The sequence below is a fragment of the Kogia breviceps genome, chromosome 8 (genome assembly GCF_026419965.1).
Source record: "Kogia breviceps isolate mKogBre1 chromosome 8, mKogBre1 haplotype 1, whole genome shotgun sequence".
NCBI classification, from domain to species: domain Eukaryota; kingdom Metazoa; phylum Chordata; class Mammalia; order Artiodactyla; family Physeteridae; genus Kogia; species Kogia breviceps.
The window spans coordinates 3,469,309-3,490,556 of NC_081317.1; the positions used below are offsets into that span (position 1 = coordinate 3,469,309).

A 21,248-nucleotide genomic window follows, 5' to 3' on the forward strand; every position below is an offset into this window, starting at 1 on the left:
TATCACTTATGAACATAAATGCAAAAATCCTCAACAAAATACTAGCAAACAGAATCCAACAGCACATTAAAAGGGTCATATACCATGATCAAGTGGGGCTTATCTCAGGAATGCAAGGATTCTTCAATATACACAAATCAATCAATGTGATACACGATATAAACAAACTGAAGGAGAAAAACCATATGATCATCTCAATAGATGCAGAAAAAGCTTTTGACAAAATTCAACACCCATTTATGATAAAAACTCTCCAGAAAGTAGGCATAGAGGGAACTTACCTCAATATAATAAAGGCCATATATGACAAAACCACAATCAACATTGTTCTCAATGGTGAAAAACTGAAACCATTTCAGGATCAGGGACTAAGAAAGGAACAAGGCAAGGTTGCCCACTCTCACCACTATTATTCAACATAGCTTTGGAAGTTTTAGCCACAGCAATCAGAGAATAAAAAGAAATAAAAGGAATCCAAATCAGAAAAGAAGAAGTAAAACTGTCACTGTTTGCAGATTACATGATACTATATATAGAGAGAATCCCAAAGATGCTACCAGGAAACTACTACAGCTAATCAATTAATTTGGTAAAGTAGCAGGATATAAAATTAATGCACAGAAATCTCTTGCACTCCTATACACTAATGATGAAAAATCTGAAAGAGAAATTAAGGACACACTCCCATTTACCATTGCAACAAAAAGAATAAAATACCTAGGAATAAACCTACCTAAGGAGACAAAAAGACCTGTATGCAGAAAACTATAAGATACTGATGAAAGAAATTAAAGATGATACAAACAGATGGAGAGATAGACCATGTTCTTGGATCGGAAGAATCAACATTGTGAAAATGACTATACTACCCAAAGCAACCTACAAATTCAGTGCAATACCTATCAAACTACCAATGGCATTTTTCACAGAACTAGAACAAAAAATTTCACAATTTGTATGGAAACACAAAAGACCGTGAATAGCCAAAGCAATCTTGAGAAAGAAAAATGGAGTTGGAGGAATCATGCTCCCAGACTTCAGACTATACTACAAAGCTACAGTAATCAAGACAGTATGGTACTGGCACAAAAACAGAAATATAGATCAATGGAACAGGATAGAAAGCTCAGAGATAAACTCACACACATATGGTCACCTTATCTTTGATAAAGGAGGCAAGAATATACAATGGAGAAAAGACAGCCTCTTCAATAAATGGTACTGGGAAAACTGGACAGCTACATGTGAAAGAATGAAATCAGAACACTCCCTAACACCATACACAAAAATAGACTGAAAATGAATTAAAGACCTAAATGTAAGGCCAGACTCTATAAAACTCTTAGAGGAAAACATAGGCAGAATACTCTATGACATACATCACAGCAAGATCCTTTTTGACCCACCTGCTATAGTAATAGAAATAAAAACAAAAATAAGCAAATGGGACCTAATGAAACTTAAAAGCTTTTGCACAGCAAAGGAAAGCATAAAAAAGACGAAAAGACAACCCTCAGAATGGGAGAAAATATTTGCAAATGAAGCAACAGACAAAGGAGTAATCTCCAAAATATACAGGCAGCTCATGTAGCTCAATATCAAAAAAACAAACAACCCAATCCAAAAATGGGCAGAAGATCTAAATAGACATTTCTCCAAAGAAGATATACAGATTGCCAACAAACACATGAAAGGATGCTCAACATCACTAATCATTAGAGAAGTGCAAATCAAAACTACAATGACCTGTCACCTCACACCACTCAGAATGGCCATCATCAAAAAAATCTACAAACAATAAATGCTGGAGAGGGTGTGGAGAAAAGGGAACCCTCTTGCACTGCTGGTGGGAATGTAAATTGATACAGCCACTATGGAGAACAATATGGAGGTTCCTTAAAAAAATAAAAATAGAATGACCCAGCAATCCCACTACTGGGCATATACCCTGAGAAAACCGTAATTCAAAAAGAGTCATGTACCACAATGTTCATTGCAGCTCTATTTACAATAGCCAGGACATGGAAGCAACCTAAGTGTCCATCGAGAGATGAATGGATAAAGAAGATGTGGCATATATATACAATGGAATATTACTCAGTCATAAAAAGAAATGAAATTGAACTATTTGTAGTGAGGTGGATGGACCTAGAGACTGTCATACACAGTGAAGTAAGTCAGAAAGAGAAAAACAAATACCGTACGCTAACACGTATATATGGAATCCAAAAAAGGAAAATGGCTCTGAAGAACCTAGAGACAGGACAGGAATAAAGACACAGACATAGAGAATGGACTTGAGGACATGGGGAGGGGGAAGGGTAAGCTGGGATGAAGTGAGAGAGTGGCATGGACATATATACCCTATCAAATGTAAAACAGATAGCTAGTGGGAAGCAGCCACATAGCACAAGGAGGTCAGCTCGGTGCTTTGTGACCACCTAGAGGGGTGGGATAGGGAGGGTGGGAGGGAGACGCAAGAGGGAGGAGATATGGGGATATATGTATATGTATAGCTGATTCACTTTGTTATACAGCAGAAACTAACACACCATTGTAAACCAATTATACTCCAATAAAGATGTTAAAAATAAATAAATAAACAAACAAACAAACAAATAAATAAATAAGATAAAATACTCTACAGGGGGGAAAAAAAAAAAAAGAAGACACAGCATCTAGAAGCCCGCCGGAGTGTCCAGTGCTGCAGACTTTGGACTTGCCAGCCCACTTGCTCACATGAGCCCGCATGTTAACATCAATTCTCTCTATATATACACACAGCATGTACACACGTGCGTGTCTGTCTACAGGCACATGTGCACAAGTTGTGTGTGTGTGTGTGTGTGTGTGTGTGTGTACACAGGTGTATCCTGGTGGAGGGCCCTGACCTGCCTCTGTCCTTCCTGCTTCCCCTTTACAATCACTGTTATCTGAGGCCTTAGACTCAGTGCCCGGTGGTATGCAAGTCTGGTGTGGCCTTCTGGGCTCTGCCAGCGCTGCCCGGGGTTCCGAGAAAAGCCTGGCTGACACTGTCCTGGCTAAAGACACTGTCCTGGCCAGAAGACCCCCAGAGCCCTCTTACCTGTAACAATCCAGAATGCGGTCAGAGAGCTTACACTCATGAGGCTGGCCAAAAACACAGTCAGCATGCAGACTCCTGGAACAGAGAGGCGGACATATAAGGTCTCAGAAACATAAACTAAAAACAGGATTTTCTGAATGCGGACTTCCGCAACAGGAAGGTCTGCACAGAATATGCTATCATCCCTTTAATACATGTCTTGGGGAAGTGAAATCTTTTGCCTATTCATTGTTGCCTCTTAGCACACAACTTAATACATGCTATTTGGTGCACAATCCTCTCCTCTGATGCTAAATATTTTCACTCCGCGGCCTGCAAAGAGAAGAGGCAATCGTGGCGTTTGCAAGAAAGAGGGAGCCACCACCCCTGGAAATCATCATTAATATTTGAATTTCTAGCTGTCACTTGTGTGGGGTGTCCAATAGGCTGGTCCACCCCTAGTTACACAGCAGCCAGGGCAAGGATAACAGGATCAAGAGGGCTACACTAATCATTTAACCATCTTGCAGTGAGTGTTTAATATTTGGATTCTGATTTGCTTCCAGGGAGGTTGTGTGTGTTTGGCGAGGGAGAAACACAGAGGAAGAGGGGGAGGCAGATGATTTCATGGCTTAAAAGCTGCTGTAAAAGCTTTTCCCACTAAGTGCAGAAAAACATTGGACAAAACCCAACATCCTTTCATGAGAAAAACACTCAAGAAACTAGAAACAGAAGGGCACTTCCTGAGCCTGATATAGGGCATCTGGGAACAATCCACAGCTCACGTCACACTTAGCGGGGAAAGACTGAAGCCTCCCCTGAGATCAGGAACAAGATGAGCAGTGACCAGTCTTGCCAGCTCAGTGCCACATTCCACTGGAGGTCCATCAGGCAAGAAAATGAAATAAAAGGCATCTAGACTGGAGGGGATGAAGTAAAACTATCTCCATTTGCAAATTACATGACCACGTATATAGGAAATCACAGAGAATACGGGGGGGAAACTATTAGAACTAATAAACAAGCTCAGCAAGGTTTCAGGATACAAGATAAATACCAAAAAAATCAATTGTATGGGAATGTAAATTGGTGCAGCCACAAAGGAAAACAGTATGGAAGTTCCTCAAAAAATTAAAAATAGAACTACTATGTGATCCTGCAATCCCACTTCTGGGTATTTACCCAAAGGAAATGAAACTCAAAAAGATACATGCACCCCAATGTTCACTGCACTATTTACAGTAGCCAAGACAAGGAAGCAGCCTAAGCATCCACTGATGGACGCATGGATAGAGAAGATGTGGTATGTATACAACGGAATATTATTTAGCCATAAAAGAAGGAAATCCTGTCATTTGCAATAATATGGATGGACCGTGAAGGTAATTATGCTAAGTGAAACAAGTCAGACAGAGAAAGACAATACTATATGATCTCATTTATACGTGGAATCTTAAAGAAAAAAAAATAAGGGCTCATAGATACAGAGAACAGATTGGTAGTTACCAGAGGTAGGGAGTAAATGGGGGCAAAATGGATGAATAGGGTCAAAATGTACAAACTCCCAGTTATAAAATAAAAAAGTCCTGGGGATGTAGTGTGCAGAATGGTGACTAGAGTTAATAATACTGTGTTGAATATTTGAAAGTTGCTAGGAGAGTGGTTCTTGAAAGTCCTCATCAGAAGGAAAAAAACTGTGTAACTATATGAGGTGGTGAATCTTAATTAGACTTACTGTGGTGACCATTGGGCAATATATACAAATATCAAATCATTATCTTATACACCTGAAACTAATATACTGTTATATGTCAATTTAAAAATCGATTGTATTTCTAAAACTAACGCCGAAAAATCTGACAATGAATGTACGAAAACAAGTTAATTTACCATAGCATCCAAAAGAATAAAATTTACGATAGCATCCTAAAGCATAAAATACTCAGAAATAAATTTAGGATCAAAAGTATAAGACTTATACAATGAAAGCTACAAAACATTGAAAGCAATTAAAGAAGGCTGAAATAAATGGAAAGACATCCCATATTCATGGATCAAAAGACTTTACACTATTAAGATGGCAATACTTCCCCAGTGGAACTACGGATACAATGCAATCCACAGCAAAATCCCAGCTGCCATTTTTTTTGTGTGTGCAGAAATTGACAAGCCAGTGCTGAAATTCATTTGGAAATGCAAGGGATCCAGAATCACCAAAACGATGCGGAAAAAGCAGAGCAAAAGTGGAGGACGCATACTTCCTGATTTCAAAACTTGTTACAAAGCTACAGTAATGAAGACAGTGTGGTCCTGGCATAAAGATAGACATAACAAATCAATGGAATAGAACTGAGAGTCCATAAACAAACCTTCGCATTTGTAGTCAATTGATGTTTGATGAGCAACCAGACAATTCAATGGGGAAAGAATAGTTTTTTTCAATAAATGGTATTGGGACATGTGGCGAGCATTGCCCTCTGAGGAAGGCGCCATTAAGACCCCCATAAGCCTCAGGGCCCGACTGTACTCTCCTTGGTATGCATCCTGGACTTTATGGTATGAACGTAAAAAAGGGGATGGCCTTTGGCCAGATCGCTCCAGGGACCTGCTCAGATAATGAGAGTCCCTGGTTGTTCCCTAAAGCTAGGAAAAGCAACCCTGGAGGGGAAACTGGTGCCTTTGTGGAACAAGTGATAAACCCGCTGATGCAGATATGGTGGTGGCTAAGCCGAGATGAAAGACTAGTTCTATAGAACAATGTTTATACAAAGTTTCTGCTTTAGGGCACCATGACGGTGCAAAGTCCCTGCTTTAGGGGTATATATATGACTATGCTTTGTTATTACATTTGCCTTGCAACCATCAGTTGTCTGTGCCCTTCTGATCCCATACCTTGGTGCTTTCTGTTCCCTACCCCCTCTCGTCGATTGTTGCTGCACTTTGAGGACACGCACGCGGCTGGCAGCAGGGACAACTGGATATTCACATGCAAAGGAAGAAGTTGGACTCTTCCTCACAGCCCTCACAGTGGATGAGGGCTTGCCCAAGAGCTGCAGGGAGGCTGCTGGGGCCAGGCTGCTAGATGACCCTAGAGCCTGCCTGGCTCAGAGCAGCTGGCTGGGTGAGGTCACTGCCTGGTGAGGCCCTGGGACGAAGGTTCAGTAATCCTCCAGCTGCATTAATGCGGGCCCAGAGCTTGAGGGCAGACCTTGACCATCTGTACAAGAACCTCTGAGCTGGGGGCTACAGTTCTCCCTTGTTCTAAGTGGGAAACTGAGATGCCAAGATCCCTCCTGGCCTGTAAGTAGCAGCCCTGGGGTTAAAGCCAGATCCCTCTGGTCCAAAGGCACAAGGCTTCCCCTCCCCTGCACCCCCTTTCCCTTGACTGGCTCCACCTCCTCTTGGGAAATGGAGCCCTGAGCAGGGATGTGAGAGGCCCTCCCCCACACAGGCTGTGGCCTGTTTCCTGGCCTATCCCCATCTGGAACACACTTCACTTCACATCTGAAACAGTGTATACACACACACACACACACACACACACACACACACACACACACACACACTCAGAGGCCATGAAACACTGACTCATCCTGGGAGGGCTACCCTCCAGTGTTTTCTATTTTACTTAAAAGTCCCAGCTATCCCACTAACTCGGTCATAGCCCACTAAGCGGCGGTGAGGGCAGAGAGGACCCCGCTGTCTGAGTGTCCCACTGCCAGGACACCGGATTCCCCCCGCCAGCGCCTGGGGGTGTCCCCTGCAGGGCTCTCAGAGACAGGCACAGATGACCATCAAAGCATATAAGCAATTTATACATGTCTCTAGCTGTTTCCTCTGGTTTCTAGAAGTAGATAAACTCAGTTGAAGGGGAGGGTATCAGGGTCACCCTCCAAGAGGAGAGTCCAGGGACCTTTTATCTTCCCTCACCTTTTCACCCAGCTCCTCCCAGACCAGCCCTGACCTGTCCTTAGGCTGAATTTGTCCTCTCCTGAGGGGAGGGGGGGGACAGGGAAAACAGGGAATGTTGGTTTGGCCAGGGGATGGGTGTTGCCTCTTGACAGAATACTGGTGTGTCTTCCAGGACCCCAGGGCTGGGTCTGCCCCTGCGCACAGCATGTGGGATTTTAGTTTCCAGACCAGGGATTGAACCCATGCCCCTGCAGTGGCAGCGCCGAGTCTTAACCTCTGGACCACCAGGGAAGTCCCTGGCTCACCTCTTTATTACCAGGGAGGGACCAGTGTCTGGAAGGTACGCCAGAGAACTTTGTAATAACGCAAACTGAATGAGAAAAACCAATCAGTTGGTCCCAGACCAGGTCCCAGGGAACCAGATGTTTGCAGCTAAAAATGGAAGCACGACCTTTCAGCCAGCAGCCACAAGCTCCCCGGGCCTGTGCCTGGCCCCTGCAGACTCTGGCAAAGAAAACCCTGCCTTACAGGAACCTGAGGTCCTCAAGGGAAACCCCAAGGACACAGGCAATGACACCCACAAAGGACCTGGGGGGCTGTGCCCATGCACCAGGCAGATCTGCATTTGCAACTTTAAGCTGCATCATCGTGACCTTGAAAGCTATAACCTCTCTGAGCCTTGATTGTTGTTTTGTCTCCCATGCTGTTTCTCTGCACAGATATTCCTCGACTTACACCGGGGTTATATCCTGATAAACCCATCCTAAGATGAGAACATACTGAACATCATAGCTTAGCCTAACCTTCTTTAAACTTGCTCAGAATACGTACGTTGGCTGGCAGTTTATATTATAATAGAGCTGAACATCTCATGTAATTTACTGAATACTATACTGAAAGTGAAAAACAGAATGGTTGTCAGGGTACAGAATGGTTATAAGTGTATCCTTGTTTAGCCTGGTGATGGAGTGGCTGACAGAGCTGCCACCACGCTGCCCGGCATCACGAGAGTATCCCACCGCATAATCCATAGCCATCCATAGCCAGCCAGGGAAAGATCAAAATTCACAATTCGAATGGCGGTTTCTACTGAATGCCTATAGCTTTCACCTCATCCTAATTGTATCGGGTTTCTCCCCGGCCCTCGTTACTGCTCCCTTATTTACCATCAGGGGGCCTTCCTTTTTGTCCCTCTGAATGCCCCCTCCGTCGCCACGCCTCTGCCTCCACCCTCTGCGCTTGGCCTACACTTGGAGACATATAAGACGGTCCCCCTGGGGCTCCTGGAGTCCCTAGGATGAACCAGGGTCAATACAACTCGGACAGGCCTTGGTAAGAAAGTATGGCCAACTCCCTTCACAGAGGCTCCGAGGGATTCCGGGAGCCGCTCACAGTCTCCAGGCCGGCGTGCCAGCCTCAGGGGCCCTGAGCAAAAGAGTGATGATCCTAACCCGGAAAGTAAGTACGACGTCCAGCTGGTTTCCCATCCGGTGATTGCTTTGAGAGTCTTCTAGAAACAATAAAGTTTTTCCCTCAAATCGTTTCCTTGATTTCTCAAGCCCGCACCCCAGCACGGAGTTCCCTGACCCGCGCTCCTCACCTGGAAGGTGGGTCCCCTGCGTCGGAGGCCACGGCCCAGGTAGCCAGCAGAGGTTAAGGGGCCTGGGACCCGGGCGCGCGTGGACCCCCGGGGACTGGGGGACTGCAGCTGGTGGGCGGGGCGGGGCGGGCGGGTGGGTAGGAGGAGCAGCGGTAGGTGGGCGGGGCACGCAGGAGGGTAGGTGGGGCTGCGTCCGGTGGGCGGGGCGTGCGGCTCCTTTCCCCTCCCCCGAACCCCGCCCGGCCCCGATCCCGGCGGGCCCTGCGTCAGGCCCCACCCAGCGCGCTACTAAAGGCGCCCGGCAGGCCTTGAGTTTCGCCGGACTGCAGGCGAACCGAGACCCTGTTTTCAGGGCCGGGCTGCGCCCCTCCGTCCGTTCTAACTCTGGTCCGGGCGCAAGGGGCTGAGTCTGCAGCCCTCAGGGACAGTCGCGCTCCCCCGCCGTTCCCTGTCCCAGCCCCGCGCCCGGCCGGAGGAGCAGCGCCGCGAGCCCGGAGCCTGCAGTGGCCGGCCGAAGTCGAGGTGCGCGTCTCGGCCCCAAGCTCCTGGGTGCAGATCCCCGGCTGGGGCGGCCGAAGCTCGGGCCTGGTTCTGCGTCGGCGGAGCGGCCCCGGCGGCCCGGGCCCCACCGGAGGAAGAATCCAGCGGAGCCGACGGTCGACGCGGAGCTTAGGAGGACGCCGCGCCCCAAGCCCGGGTGGGGAAACGGAGGTCCGCAGAGGGAAGGAGAGGGAGAGGACCTGCCAGAGGCCCCGGCCGGGGCCAAAGCCTCAAAACTCCGGCCTGGGGATCCTTATCTGACCTCGGGCGGACCCCCGCAGAGCTGTCAGGCGTCCCCGCGCTCTCTGTGACCCGGGCCGGACCCAGCGCTTTAGAGCCCTTCCTGCCCATCAGAGGCGGTGCGGATTGCGTCTTGCCACCTCACCAAGCCCCCTATAGCTGAGGAGGACGCCGAGGCTGTGGTGGAGCGGGCAGGAGAGCGCCTTGACCAAGGTTACCGCCGAGAGCGGGTGAGAGCTGAAGCGCGTTCCCGCGGTCCCGGGAGAGCCTAGGCCCCCTCTCCCGGAGGAATGCGCTGCTACCACCCCCGCCCCCGCCCCCGCCCCCACCCCCATCCCGGAGGATCTATGCCGCCCCTCCCAGCGCACCACCCCCTCCCCCGGCCGAGTGTGTCCCCGCGGTGTGGGCTCTGGGCTTGATTTCCGGCGTCCTCGCACTTTCCCCTGGAATCCTTCTCCAAGCCCCGCCCCGCCCCAAAGCGCTGTTGCCCTAGTCCCTAGGATGGCCGCCCTTAGCTCATCACAGAAGGAGGTCAGCAGGGAGACCTGAGAGACAAGGCAGGGAGCCAGTCGCCTTTCCGGCCCAGTGCCTTTCGCAAGGCACAGCAGCAGGCTTTGGCTGAATCCTGAGCCTCTGTCCTTCAGAACTGCCAGATCTGGGCCTGGGTCCAGCAGGACGAGGAGACAACTGGAATCCACATTCCCCTGGTAAGGCCGCCCAGGGGAGGGCAGGGCAGCAAAAATGGGGCCACTGTCCTGTGGATAAGGAGCATTCCTTTGCAGGTGTTTGTCGGACCCCAGAGACACAGGCTCCGAGCCTGACACCCCTGAGAGAGGTGGGCTGATTCACCAAGGCACACCCAGACTCTGCAGGTACCCAGGCTCAGATGCTGCCCACCCAGCGATGCACTGCCCCAGACTAGCCCTGGGCCTGGGGTTCTGCCTGCTGGTGGGCATGGCCCTCTGCTGTCTGTGGTGAGCATGCCCCATGGAGCCCTCCCTCCCTACCCCAGACCCCTCCCTCTCTCAGCATCTCAACCCCCAAACCTTGACCCCTTCACAGGATTCCCAGGTCCCACCCACTCCTCTTTGCGCACCTGTCCCTTCACCGCAGCCCCAGTAAGACTGAACTAGCCTGGCTTATGGATTTTGCTTTGCACTGGCCTCCTGGCCTTTGCACTTGCTCTTTCCTCTGCCTGGACTATTCTTCTAGCCATGTTAATAAGGAACTCCTGTTTATGCTCCAGAATTCACCCTATGTGTTCTTTCCACAAAGTTCTGGGGGCTGCTCCCCCCGCCACCAACCCCTTGTGTGCAGGGCCTGGCGTCAAGAACATTCCTGTCCCAGGAATGAATGGCTGCATGGCTAATGACTCTTTGCAGAAGACCAGGAGGCTTTGTCCTCCGCGGTCAGCCAGACCCAAGGAATGATTGGGCGGGTTTGGGGGGAGGGGAGGTGTATCCCAGCTGCACCTCTCGGGGCCTGCATTCCCACTAACATGCAGCAAAGTGAGTTTTCAGCCTCAGGTGCAAAGTCAGGTCAACAGATGTCTTTCCTTCCCAGGGTGTATGTCGAGAACTGGCTGTTGGTCTCCTATGTCCCCTATTATCTCCCCTGCCCAGAGATCTTGTAAGTATGGGTCAGGGAGAATTGGGGGGCCCCGGAGTGGAGGAAATGAGAGGGTTTTTAAGGTCACTTTGTAGGTTCTTAGGTCCTAAGCTCATGATTCTGAGCAGGGTGATAAGCATGTAGGTAATTTATGAGCTGCCACAAATGTGGAGTGAAATTCCCCCGTTTCAGTCCTTGGGTGTCCTTGCAGTGCCCCCTCCACAGTTGTGACCTTGAGCATGTTGCATAGCTCTGAGCCTCACTTGCTGTATCTGTAAAATGGGATGATAGAGGTGCCCCTCCCAAGCCAGCCAGAGCATGGGGAACTGTAATGATGCCTGTAAATATCCTGATGTTGCACCTGGCACGTAGGAGGTGCTCAGGAAAGAGTGCTTTTAGGACTTGACTTTTTTTTCTTTTTTTAATAAATTTATTTATTTTATTTTATTTTTTATTTTTGGCTGCGTTGGGTCTTCTTAGCTGCACACGGTCTTTCTCTAGTTGTGGCGACTGGGGCCACTCTTCATTGAGATGCGCGGGCTTCTCATTGCGGTGGCTTCTCTTGTTGCGGAGCATGGGCTCTAGGTACGCGGGCTTCAGTAGTTGTGGCACGTGGGCTCAGTAGTTGTGGCTCACAGTCTTAGTCGCTCTGAGGCCTGTGGGATCTCCCTGGGTGAGGGATCGAACCCTTGTCCCGTGCATTGGCAGGCGGATTCTTAACCACTGTGCCACCAGGGAAGTCCAGGACTTGACATTTTGCTCAATTTTGTGTTCTCTGTGGCTTCAAAGAACAAATGGACACGTGACCGGTCTCCCCCACATAACAAATCTGACATTTTGTCAGTTAAGAGTGAAAAAGATTTGGTTATAGATGAACCTAGAACTTGAAATGTTTCCTACTGATTGCATCACTTTTTACATCCGATGTCAAACGTATCTCAGACTTGCCAAGATGGGATCGCACAGCCTGCCGCTCAGATCGCCCCGGCACTGCTGTTGTTCAGCTGTCATTAGCGAAGAATTCTCTGCCCTGGGCAGGTTGTTCTGTGACAGCGACCTCCTCTCACCGTGCTTTGTTTCATGCCCCAAATAAGTGCTGGTTTATAAGAACCAGTGTGTTTCACAGCCAAGTCCTCTGTGTCATCAGACTAAAACTAATAACAATAATTTTCAGAGTCAAAAAAAAAAAAAAAGAGTGAAAACGGTGATTTGGGACAGTCTCAAGGGGACATTTGGCGGCCCAGTCTTATTTTTCATGACAGCAAAAGGAAAATTTAAAATCTGGATCATAGACTACTAACTAACAGCGAACTGTGTTTCACTATTATAAACATAGAATACAGTAAATTAGGAGGCTGGATAACAGAAAAGACAAAAGAAAAAAAAAATACCCTCTTGTGTCTTGCTGGTCCAAGTCATACTCTGACTCCGAAGTTCATTGTCAGCTCGTTGGTTGCCACGCTTTCTATTTGGACAGATTGTTCTCAAGAGCAGAAAGGCGGCTTGCTATTGATAGTTGTGACCACAGTGTTTTTGTGATTTTTATCCAGTTTCCCCAGAATTGGCTTTCTTTTCTGGCGTCTGGTCACCGTCATTTTATTCCACCCAGGGACTGGCCCTAATTCTTGAATCGCTCTCCCTTTCCCACCAACAAGTTTGCGGTATTTAGGTTGTTTCCGGTTTCCCAGCATTCTAAGTGAGTTTGTAATGAGCAACTTTGGATATGCAGCTTTTTCCATCGTAAACATCCCTTCCTTTGGTCAGTTTCTGAGCCACAGGATATGGCTGAGGTAGTCATCCATCGTGCCAGGTTGCTCTCCAGGGGGACCATGGCACACACACACTCGAACTCACACAGATACCCCCCGCCCTCCACCGCCCTGCAGCTGCATCGCACCTGGGCTGGTGCTGGAAGTATTAGGTGCTATGAAAAACAAAAAGCAAACCACCTTGCTGACGACAGACGTGGGAAATGCGATGTGGTTTAAATTTCATTTCTTTGATCCCTACCAGGCCCTCGCCTCCCCGACGCCTTCCCATTAACTGAATTTCCTCTTTGGTGACCCGCCTGCTCCGGCACCTTCTCTCCTTGGCCTGTTGGCGGGTCCTCCATCACCGGCAACCTCCTTCCTTAATCAGCCCTCCTTTCTAATGCCCCCAGGTTGGCCGCAGCTAGTGGAGGCTGGCCACACAGACAGCCTGCCAAGAAGGGGCCAGGGTGCTGCCCTTACCATTCGCTCCGTGCTGGGCACTGGCTGACAGGCCCCGACTCACATACCTCTCTTAACCTCTCACGACAGCTCTAAGGGTTAAGGGTGCTGCTTCATCTTACAGATGAGGGAAAATGGGTGTATCAGTCAGCGTTCCACTAAAGAAACAGAACCAGGAGGAGGGAGGGAGACGGACTGACTGACCGGCTGATTGAAAGCAATCGGCTTACACGACTGTGAGGTGGCGAAGCCAGTCTGAAATCCGCGGAGCGGCCCGTCGGGAAGGGTGGGCTGGAACTCCGGCAGGAGCTGACGCTACTGTCCACCGGCAGAATTTCTTCTTCAGGGAAACCTCAGTTCTGTGCTGTAGCTTTTCAACTGAACATACCAGGCCTACCAGACTACGGAGGATGAGCTTTACATGGGGTCAACTGGTGTAGATGTTACTGACATCCACAAGATCCGTACCTTCACAGCCGTGCCTTGACTGGTGGTTGTGTAACTGGGTCCTTCAGCTGACCATCCCCATAGGTTCAGGTTAAGTAACTCGCCCACCCAGGCTGGAAAGTGGCAGACCTGGGCTCACCGGGCCTTTGCAGCTCCGCACACCTTCTCCCCAGTGCCCAGGCTCTTACAGAGCAATATGTTTGAAAGAGAGACAGAAAAGGACTTTGGAGACAAAGGGTACCAGGCTGGAATCACTGCCCTGCCACACGGTGACCCTGGACAGACCACCTGTATAGGAGTCCAGCCCCGACAGAGTGCACAGAGCAGTGGGGGAGGGTCAAGGGCGTCTGGGGGGTTGGGGGTGCCTGTCCCATGGGGGTGCTTCACCTCGACCTCATCCTTCCCTGCTGAGTGTTTCTGCGCTCCCCCCCCCACCAGCACTAACGGCTCTTGTCTCACCTCTCCCACCAGCAACATGAAGCTGCAGTACAAGGGAGAGAAGCCATTCCAGCCTGTGACATCGTAAGCAGACTGTCACTTCCCCCTTTGTGGCCCCCGGGGTTGGGGGCTGCCTCCCCTTAACGACTCACCCTTCTTGGTTGCAGGTCACAGTACCCTCAGCCCAAGCTGCTGGAGCAAAAGTAGGTGTTGATTAGGACCTGGGCACAGAATGGAGAGACCTGGGGTGGAGGTGGGGGCACAGGCCTCTGATCTGGAAGTTGGGGTACTAGAGGTGTCCACTGGCCTCGGGGTCTGGGTAGTCTGGGACCTGGGCTCCAGTCCAGCTCTGTCACTAGCTGTGTGACCTTGGACGTGTTACCCAACCACTCTGGGATTTTTCTGCACAGGTGGATAATAATAATACCCACCTGATAGGAGGTTGGAGGACCAGATGAGATGGTGTTTGCAAAACGCAGAGCGGTCCAAGTGGTTCGGACTCCGCGCTCTCACTGCCGAGGGCCTGGGTTCAATGCATGGTCAGGGAACTAAGATCCCTCAAGCTGCGTGGCGCGGCCAAAAATAATAATAATAATGATGATGCAGAGCGCTGTGCCTTCTGCGTGGTCGTGCTCGATCCATTGTTGGTGACGGTGTTGACGGCCCCCGTCTCCAAGGCACTTAGCCGGGGCACCGGAAGTGCCAGGCCCCTCTAGACACTGGACATGCATTAACTCCCAGTCTTCTTGACCACGCTGGGAAGTAGCTATGACTATCCCCAGTTTGCACATGAGGATACTGGGGCCCAGAGACAGGGATGAAACTGCCCAGGATCACACAGCTTTGGCAGGGCCAAGACGAGAGGGAGGCCTTCCCCAGGGGAGGGTCTCAGGCCCACGGCCTCCTCTGCTGCCAGGCCCACAGAGCTCCTGACGCTGACACCCTGGTTAGCGCCCATTGTCTCCGAGGGAACCTTCGACCCCGAGCTTCTGCATCATATCTACCAGCCGCTGAACCTGACCGTCGGGGTCACGGTGTTTGCTGTGGGGAAGTGAGTAGTGGGCTGGGCTGGGAGGAGGTGGGTTATAAATTCTGAGCCCCAGGAATTTATAGTCTGGGGAGAGACAGGACCCCATCCCGGGCACCAGGGAGGCCCTGAACCAGGTGCTGTGCAGGTGGGAAGGTACAGAGTGGAGTATGCTGGTGGGAGGGGAGCTTCCTGGAGGAAGGGGGTCTGGCCCTGGCATGGAAGTGGGGAGGGGGAGGCAGCCCAGGTGAGGGGGCAACAGGAGCCTTTGTCAGGAGACACCCTTGTCCCTTCACCCCTTCTGCTTCCCCTGAACCGTCCAGGCAGGTGTGAAGGAGTGGAAGGCCCCCCAGACCACCTCATAGAATTGGGGGTCCGTGGTCAGGCCACAGGCAGGTCAAGAGACCCAGGCAGAGCTGGCCCTGCCCTGGGGACCCTCTCTCCTCCAGCCTCCAGCCTACGGGCTCTCTGGACACCTCCTGTTCTCCCCTCTCCTTCCTCACCCCGCCTGCCCTTTCTTTTAGGAGCCATCACCTGGCAGCTTCCCTCTGGGTCCCTTTCTGGGACTCCTGAGGGAGGGACCCTAATGGGTCCCCAGCAGCTAAGCCCTGGCCAGATGATGGATGGCCCACGGGCGTCAGGGGAGCCCCCCCCGGCCCAGTCGGTACCCAGCAGCCAGCACCACTCACCTTCCCCTGACTCAGCCACTGCCCCGCTTCTTGGCTACTTTCCTCTCTCTGAGCCTCAGTGTCTGTGCCTAGGAAGTGGGGACTGTGGTCCCCGCCTTCTAGGGAGTTTACGAGGCTAGAAGGACAGAAAAATCCCTAGAACACTGCCTGGCACTTAGTAAGTGCTCAATAAAAGTTAGCTCAGTCTGTGAATATGCGTCATCAAGTATCATTATTAGGACAGTCTTAAGAGGTTGGTACTAAGATTGTGGGAATTTGACAGACAAGGACCCCGAGGGGCGGACCTGAGTGACTTCTTGAGATGGGAAGCTGGGAGGTGGACCCCAGCCTGGCCAACCTCAGTCCATGTGGTGGCAGCACATAGTGGGGACCCAGGCGGTGGCCCTGCTGAGGCCATGGTGCATGATGGGATTCCACCAGGTACACCCAGTTCGTCCAGCGCTTCCTGGAGTCAGCCGAGCAGTTCTTCATGCAGGGGTTCCGGGTGCGCTACTACGTCTTCACTAACGACCCCACGGCCGTTCCTCGGATCCAGCTGGGCTCCGGCCGCCTCGTCAGCATCATCCCCATCCAGAGGCACGCCCGCTGGGAGGAGATCTCCACACGCCGGATGGAGACCATCAGCCAGCACATTGCCGAGAGGGCGCACCGAGAGATCGACTACCTCTTCTGCCTCGATGTGGACATGGTGTTCCGGAACCCGTGGGGCCCCGAGACCTTGGGGGACCTGGTAGCTGCCATTCACCCCGGCTATTTTGCTGTTCCCCGCCAGCAGTTCCCCTACGAGCGCCGGCCTCTTTCCACCGCCTTTGTGGCGGATGGTGAGGGGGACTTCTATTATGGCGGGGCGGTCTTTGGGGGGCGGGTGGCCAGGGTGTACGAGTTTACCAGGGGCTGCCACATGGGCATCCTGGCAGACAAGGCCAACGGCATCATGGCAGCCTGGCAGGAGGAGAGTCACCTGAACCGCCGCTTCATCTCACGTAAGCCCTCCAAAGTGCTGTCCCCTGAGTACCTCTGGGATGACAGGAAGCCCCGGCCTCCCAGCCTGAAGCTGATCCGCTTTTCTACCCTGGACAAGGACACCGACTGGCTGAGAAGCTGATGGCTGAGCCGGGGCTGCCGCGGATAGGGGGGACCCCAGGGAGCGCCCAGCTCACCAGAGCCTCCTTGCACCGGTGCCTCACTTCTCAAGCCTTAAGTGAGACCAGCCCTGTGCTGTCTACCTCTCAATCTGCCGGAAGAACCCAATGGGAAGATGGGCCTGTAAAGGCCTGCGTCCACTGTGAAGGGTGGTGCGCATATGAGGAGAACGCCAAGATCACACAGCCTGTGGCCCGAGAACGGCAGGACAGGAGGAGGGGAGACCAAAGGTGGAAAAAGACAGGGCCCGGCAGGCCTCACCCAGCACACGTGCCTTGGGGCGGGCTCTGGAGTCGCAGCCCTGCCCAGTATCTCAAATTATCCCTCTGCCCGCCTTCTGTTGCCTGTTGCCCTTAAAGTTGCACTTCTAATACTCGTGTGAAAGGCATCCCGCACCCCTTTTCTCTGGCTGCAAGGGTCCTGGGTACTGTGATGTCCCCCAGCCACACGGAGCCAATTCCTCGCTCAGGACCCTGAGTGAGCCTTTGAAGTCGACCAGGTCTAGGCTCTCCCTGGTTTCATGTCCCACCTCCCTTGAGGTGCACCACACTCCCTGGCACCAGCCGCCTCCTTTGTAAGAGGGTTTGGGCAGTTTTTAATAAAGGTGGCATGTGCTTGGCCCTAACCGGGGTTTCTTCACCTGCACATCCCAGTATCTTGGCCACCAGCCCACAGGGATGCAGACAGCCTGCATTGCAGATACACTCAGCTCGGGTGGGTGTGGTCGGGGTACAGTTTTCCAGAGGACCTGGGCTGGTGCTGCTGCAACAGACAGGATTTCACCCTGCTTCTCCTGGGAGATGGGTGAAGTGGAAATGTCACCGGATACGCTCTCCTGAGTCAGGGGGAGCAGAGCCCACCAGCTGGATACCCTGTGGGCTCTTGGTCCCTGAGCACATAGCGAATATGTCTGCCGGGGTTCCTGCATCCGTGGTCAGCCTCAGCCCTGGGATGCCCCTGGAGGGCGTGGGGCCCCAAGGCCATGGTGCAGGCCCGGGATTAGAGGGGCTTCAGAGCCCTGCGGTGGCTCCCTCTGCCTGGTGGGACAGAGATGCAGTGGGGGGTGGCCCAGTGTCCACTCCCCTGGGGACAGCAGCATCTTTGCCACGTAAGGCGGGGCAGGGGGCGGTACAGTCTGTGGCCGTGTCGGGAGGAGCAGGAACCCACCCACATGACCACCCCTGGCAAAACTGGGGCCAGCCCCAAGTCCACCCTTCCTGCAGCCTGTGTTTTGGGTGGCAAGCGAGGACAGACTGCAAGAGTGCGGACAGACTGAGTGACCGCTGTGAGGAGGCAGCCTGTGCTGGAGAGGACGGTCAGGGAGAGGCCCTGAGGGGCTCCCAAGGGTGGACCCATGGCCCACGTGTCCCTAGTGGGGAGCACCTTACCATGGTGCCTGCACCTGCCCCAGGGTGTGTGTGAGGCCAGCAGTGTTGGATGAGCAGGCCCTGCCTTCAAGGAGCTTCCATGTTGGAGCAGGGAGAGGGCCCTTGATGTGGAGACCAGAGAAGCTCTCAGGAGCAGGTGGCCCTGAGGCCCGGGCGGCATCATCCTTGCAGCGGGGAGGTGAGCCCCTTCTCACTCCCAGCCCAGCTGATGGGCCCTTCTCAGCCGTGGCCCAAACCCCAGGCTCTATGGCTACCCTGGTCTCCATCCCAGGGCCCAGGCCTCAGACACAGTGGAGTGAGTTACAGTGCCCGACTCCTGGACCCAAACCAGGGTCCAGGCTAGTTTCCAAAAAGGAGCTGAGGGCTTGGGGCCAGAGCTGCTCCGTGGGTGGGAAGAAGTAAGTGGCCTGGTAGGAGTGGGAGGGGTGGCGGGAGGCAGGCCCGACCCAGCAGAGGGAGGGGGAGTGCCGGAAATAGACAAAATTACAGATGCAAAATGTCTGCAGTGCCCCCTGCCATGGAGGCCCCTGAAACTTAAACTTGCTGTCCCCTCATGGCCACCTACCACCTCCCCCACTCCCTACAGTCCAGCATCCCTGCTCTGCCACAGGGCCCGGCCCTGCACACCTCTGCTCACACGGCCTGCTGGTCAGGCCTCCCTGGCCAATCACCTGGCCAATTCCTGGGGACAGACTCCTGACGTCTCCTCCAGGAAGCCTGCCTTGATTTATTCCCCCCTCCAGGGTGGGTGCCTCTCAGTGTTCCCATAAATCCGCATCCCTGTGTCATCACTGACAGTGTTCTGCCCATCTCCACCCCTTTCCCCAGTTGGTAAACCCCAAGAGGGTACAGATGGCGGTCAGCCAGGTTTACCCTGGTACCCGAAACCCAGGAGGCATGCCATGAATGTTTGTTGAATGACTGCATGAATGTGAGGCAGCTGAGAGAACACGGGTTCAAGTCTGTCCTAGCACACGAGGGATGCTGGGCAGGTTACTCCATCTCTCTGAGGCCCTGAGGTGACGATCAATGGGATTATGGCTGGAGAGACCTCTGGGCACTGACTTCTGGGCAGGTACTTGGAGAAGTAGCTATAGGTCTGGGACCCAGCCAGGCAACACGTCCAACCCTGGGAGGGGGCAGATGACCATCATAGTTCCCACACTGCACAGGAGGAAACCGAGGCAGACCCCATCCCTGGCTGCATCTCAGGGATGCATGCTTGGGTGGGGAGAATAACGCACCCACTAAGCTCCTTCCAGTTGAGATGCTGTGGCTCTGATAAAACCACATGGATCGTGTCCCCTGCTGCCCCCAACCTGCAGTGACCCCCAACTCCTTGCCCCACACTCAGAGCCCTGAGCGGTCTGGTCCAGACGCCCTCCCCAGTGTGTGCACCCCTCACCCCTACCCCAGCCTCCCACAGCCTTCCTCCCCAAGGGACCCCACCAAGCCCTCCCCTCGCACAGCCCCTACCTGCAGCACCCCTTCCCGAAGCCCCCCATCCAAGAGGGACTCACCTCCAAGGCTGGGCTCAGAGGCCACAACCTTGGGCTCCTGTGCAAACACAGCCTTTGAGATCAGAATGATCTGAAACCCACAGCGGGGCCACATCACAGCCCTGTGACAGGCAAGCTCGTGTGGTGACTCTCAGAGCCTCAGTTTCCTCCACTGAAGATAAGGTCAGTCACTCTGACCTTGGGAGGGAGTGTTGAGGATTAAAGCGGGGGGGAAGGTGCCCAAAGTGCTTGGACGCAGGAGGTCGGTTGAGGGCGCCCAGCACAGCACAAGGCCTCTGATGGTCAGCGCAGGCTCAGAGAAGGTAAAGAGCAATGATTCTGAGTCCCCTGTTCACTTAGAGCTGAGTGACCTTGAGAGCTGAAGCCACTGTTCACAAATAAAAAAGTCAAAATCACTGAGCACCCAGGGGGTGTTCTAACTAACACTAACTACCCCCGACACTCATTCACCCAGCCCAGGGTGGGCCCCTCCTCCCTGGGCTCCTCCAGCCCCCTTTCACCAGCCGGGGCTGCAGCTGGCGACAGGCTGGACCTTGTGTCCGGAAGTCGTGCCAGGAAAACAAGGAAGGGAGTGTGGGGGTGGGGGGGGCGGCTTGACCTTCTTTTCTGTACCCCGTGTCCACTGCCGCCTCCAGGATTGCCTGTCTCAGCCATGCACTGAGCTGGCCCCAGCAGGTGGCATACGGGGTAGGACAGAAGGATGGGGGTGTACAATCTCACATCTCCAGGTCTACACTACCACCCGGCCCAGCCCCCGCCCGGTTGCGTTGGGGGCGGTTGGAGGTCCTAGGGGGCACAGGAGGAACAGAGCAGGTGGCGGAGGTGCGACACGCGCTGTGACTCCCGGGTGCGCTGCGCGCTCGCGCGCGGCAAGGCGGAGCTCACGTGCACGCGCCGTCCACGGGCCCGCGCAGGCCCCGTGTGCGCTCCCGGCCGTAGACTCTAGGCCCTGCTGCCCCGGCGGGGTCCACCCACGTCACCCAGCCAGAGGGAGACCGCTGCGCGTGCCCGAGCTCGCGCGGCGGGGTCCGCCCCTCACACCTGCGGTAGGCAGGGCAGGGGCGGGGCGGAGCCGCGGCGGTCCCCGCCCACCCGGCCGGAGCCCGGGAGCCCGGGCGGAACCCAGGAGCGGGGCCCGAGCGGCCGGCGGCTCGGCGCAGACAATGGGAGCGGCGCTGGCGGCGACGGTGGCGCTGGCGGAGCCCCGGGGCCGGCGGGGACGGGAGGCCGCACCATGAGCCCCGCAGCCGGGCGCCCCCCTGCGCCGCGCGCGGGCCGAGGCGAGCGGCCTCTGCGAGCCCTGGGCCCCGCCCTGGGGCCGGCGATGTGCTGCCAGGGCTGAGGATGATGGTAGATTGCCAGGTGAGTGCCCCGCCCGGCCGCGACCGCCCTCCCCATCGCCAGGGGGTGGAGGAAGGACCG

At 53.4% G+C, this 21,248-nt stretch overlaps 2 protein-coding genes and 1 long non-coding RNA gene across 20 annotated transcripts in view; 2 read left to right on the forward strand and 1 right to left on the reverse strand.

Annotated features, from left to right (window-relative positions):
- The window catches only part of LOC136794696 (uncharacterized), a 22,755-nt gene extending 13,079 nt beyond the window's left edge, over positions 1 to 9,676 (reverse strand). The window contains exons 1-2 of the long non-coding RNA XR_010841808.1: positions 8,577 to 9,676; positions 3,086 to 3,160 (exon numbers count right to left, since the gene is read on the reverse strand). This is a non-coding gene — a long non-coding RNA (uncharacterized lncRNA). The remainder of the gene's footprint in view (positions 1 to 3,085; positions 3,161 to 8,576) is intronic.
- On the forward strand, positions 8,824 to 17,543 carry GBGT1 (globoside alpha-1,3-N-acetylgalactosaminyltransferase 1 (FORS blood group)). 16 transcript variants are annotated; one of them, XM_067040389.1, is made up of 9 exons: positions 8,824 to 9,287; positions 9,398 to 9,586; positions 9,850 to 10,063; positions 10,139 to 10,228; positions 10,920 to 10,985; positions 14,093 to 14,143; positions 14,227 to 14,262; positions 14,976 to 15,110; positions 16,196 to 17,543. In XM_067040389.1, the coding sequence occupies exons 6-9, from the start codon at positions 14,097 to 14,099 to the stop codon at positions 16,878 to 16,880; spliced, it is 903 nt and encodes a 300-aa protein (XP_066896490.1). In that variant the 5' UTR covers positions 8,824 to 9,287; positions 9,398 to 9,586; positions 9,850 to 10,063; positions 10,139 to 10,228; positions 10,920 to 10,985; positions 14,093 to 14,096; the 3' UTR covers positions 16,881 to 17,543. The 16 variants fall into 16 exon arrangements, with proteins under 16 accessions (XP_066896490.1, XP_066896493.1, XP_066896492.1 ...); XM_067040392.1 differs by having other exon boundaries at positions 10,001 to 10,063; XM_067040391.1 differs by having other exon boundaries at positions 8,824 to 9,273; positions 10,123 to 10,228.
- Positions 17,544 to 21,110: 3,567 nt separating this feature from the next.
- The window catches only part of RALGDS (ral guanine nucleotide dissociation stimulator), a 64,409-nt gene continuing 64,271 nt past the window's right edge, over positions 21,111 to 21,248 (forward strand). For all 3 annotated transcript variants that reach the window (XM_067040373.1, XM_059071439.2, XM_067040374.1), the window contains exon 1: positions 21,111 to 21,188. In XM_067040373.1, the coding sequence (XP_066896474.1) occupies positions 21,171 to 21,188 (18 nt within the window). In that variant the 5' untranslated portion in view covers positions 21,111 to 21,170. The remainder of the gene's footprint in view (positions 21,189 to 21,248) is intronic.

What these genes read in the sequence shown, in the direction of transcription:
- GBGT1 (XM_067040378.1), top strand. Translation starts at nt 10,260, where the DNA reads ATGCACTGCCCCAGACTAGCCCTGGGCCTGGGGTTCTGCCTGCTGGTG. An exon ending in ATGGCCCTCTGCTGTCTGTG is followed by an intron (nt 10,331 to 10,919) that starts GTGAGCATGCCC and finishes TTTCCTTCCCAG; the next exon opens with GGTGTATGTCGAGAACTGGC. An exon ending in CCATTCCAGCCTGTGACATC is followed by an intron (nt 14,144 to 14,226) that starts GTAAGCAGACTG and finishes TCTTGGTTGCAG; the next exon opens with GTCACAGTACCCTCAGCCCA.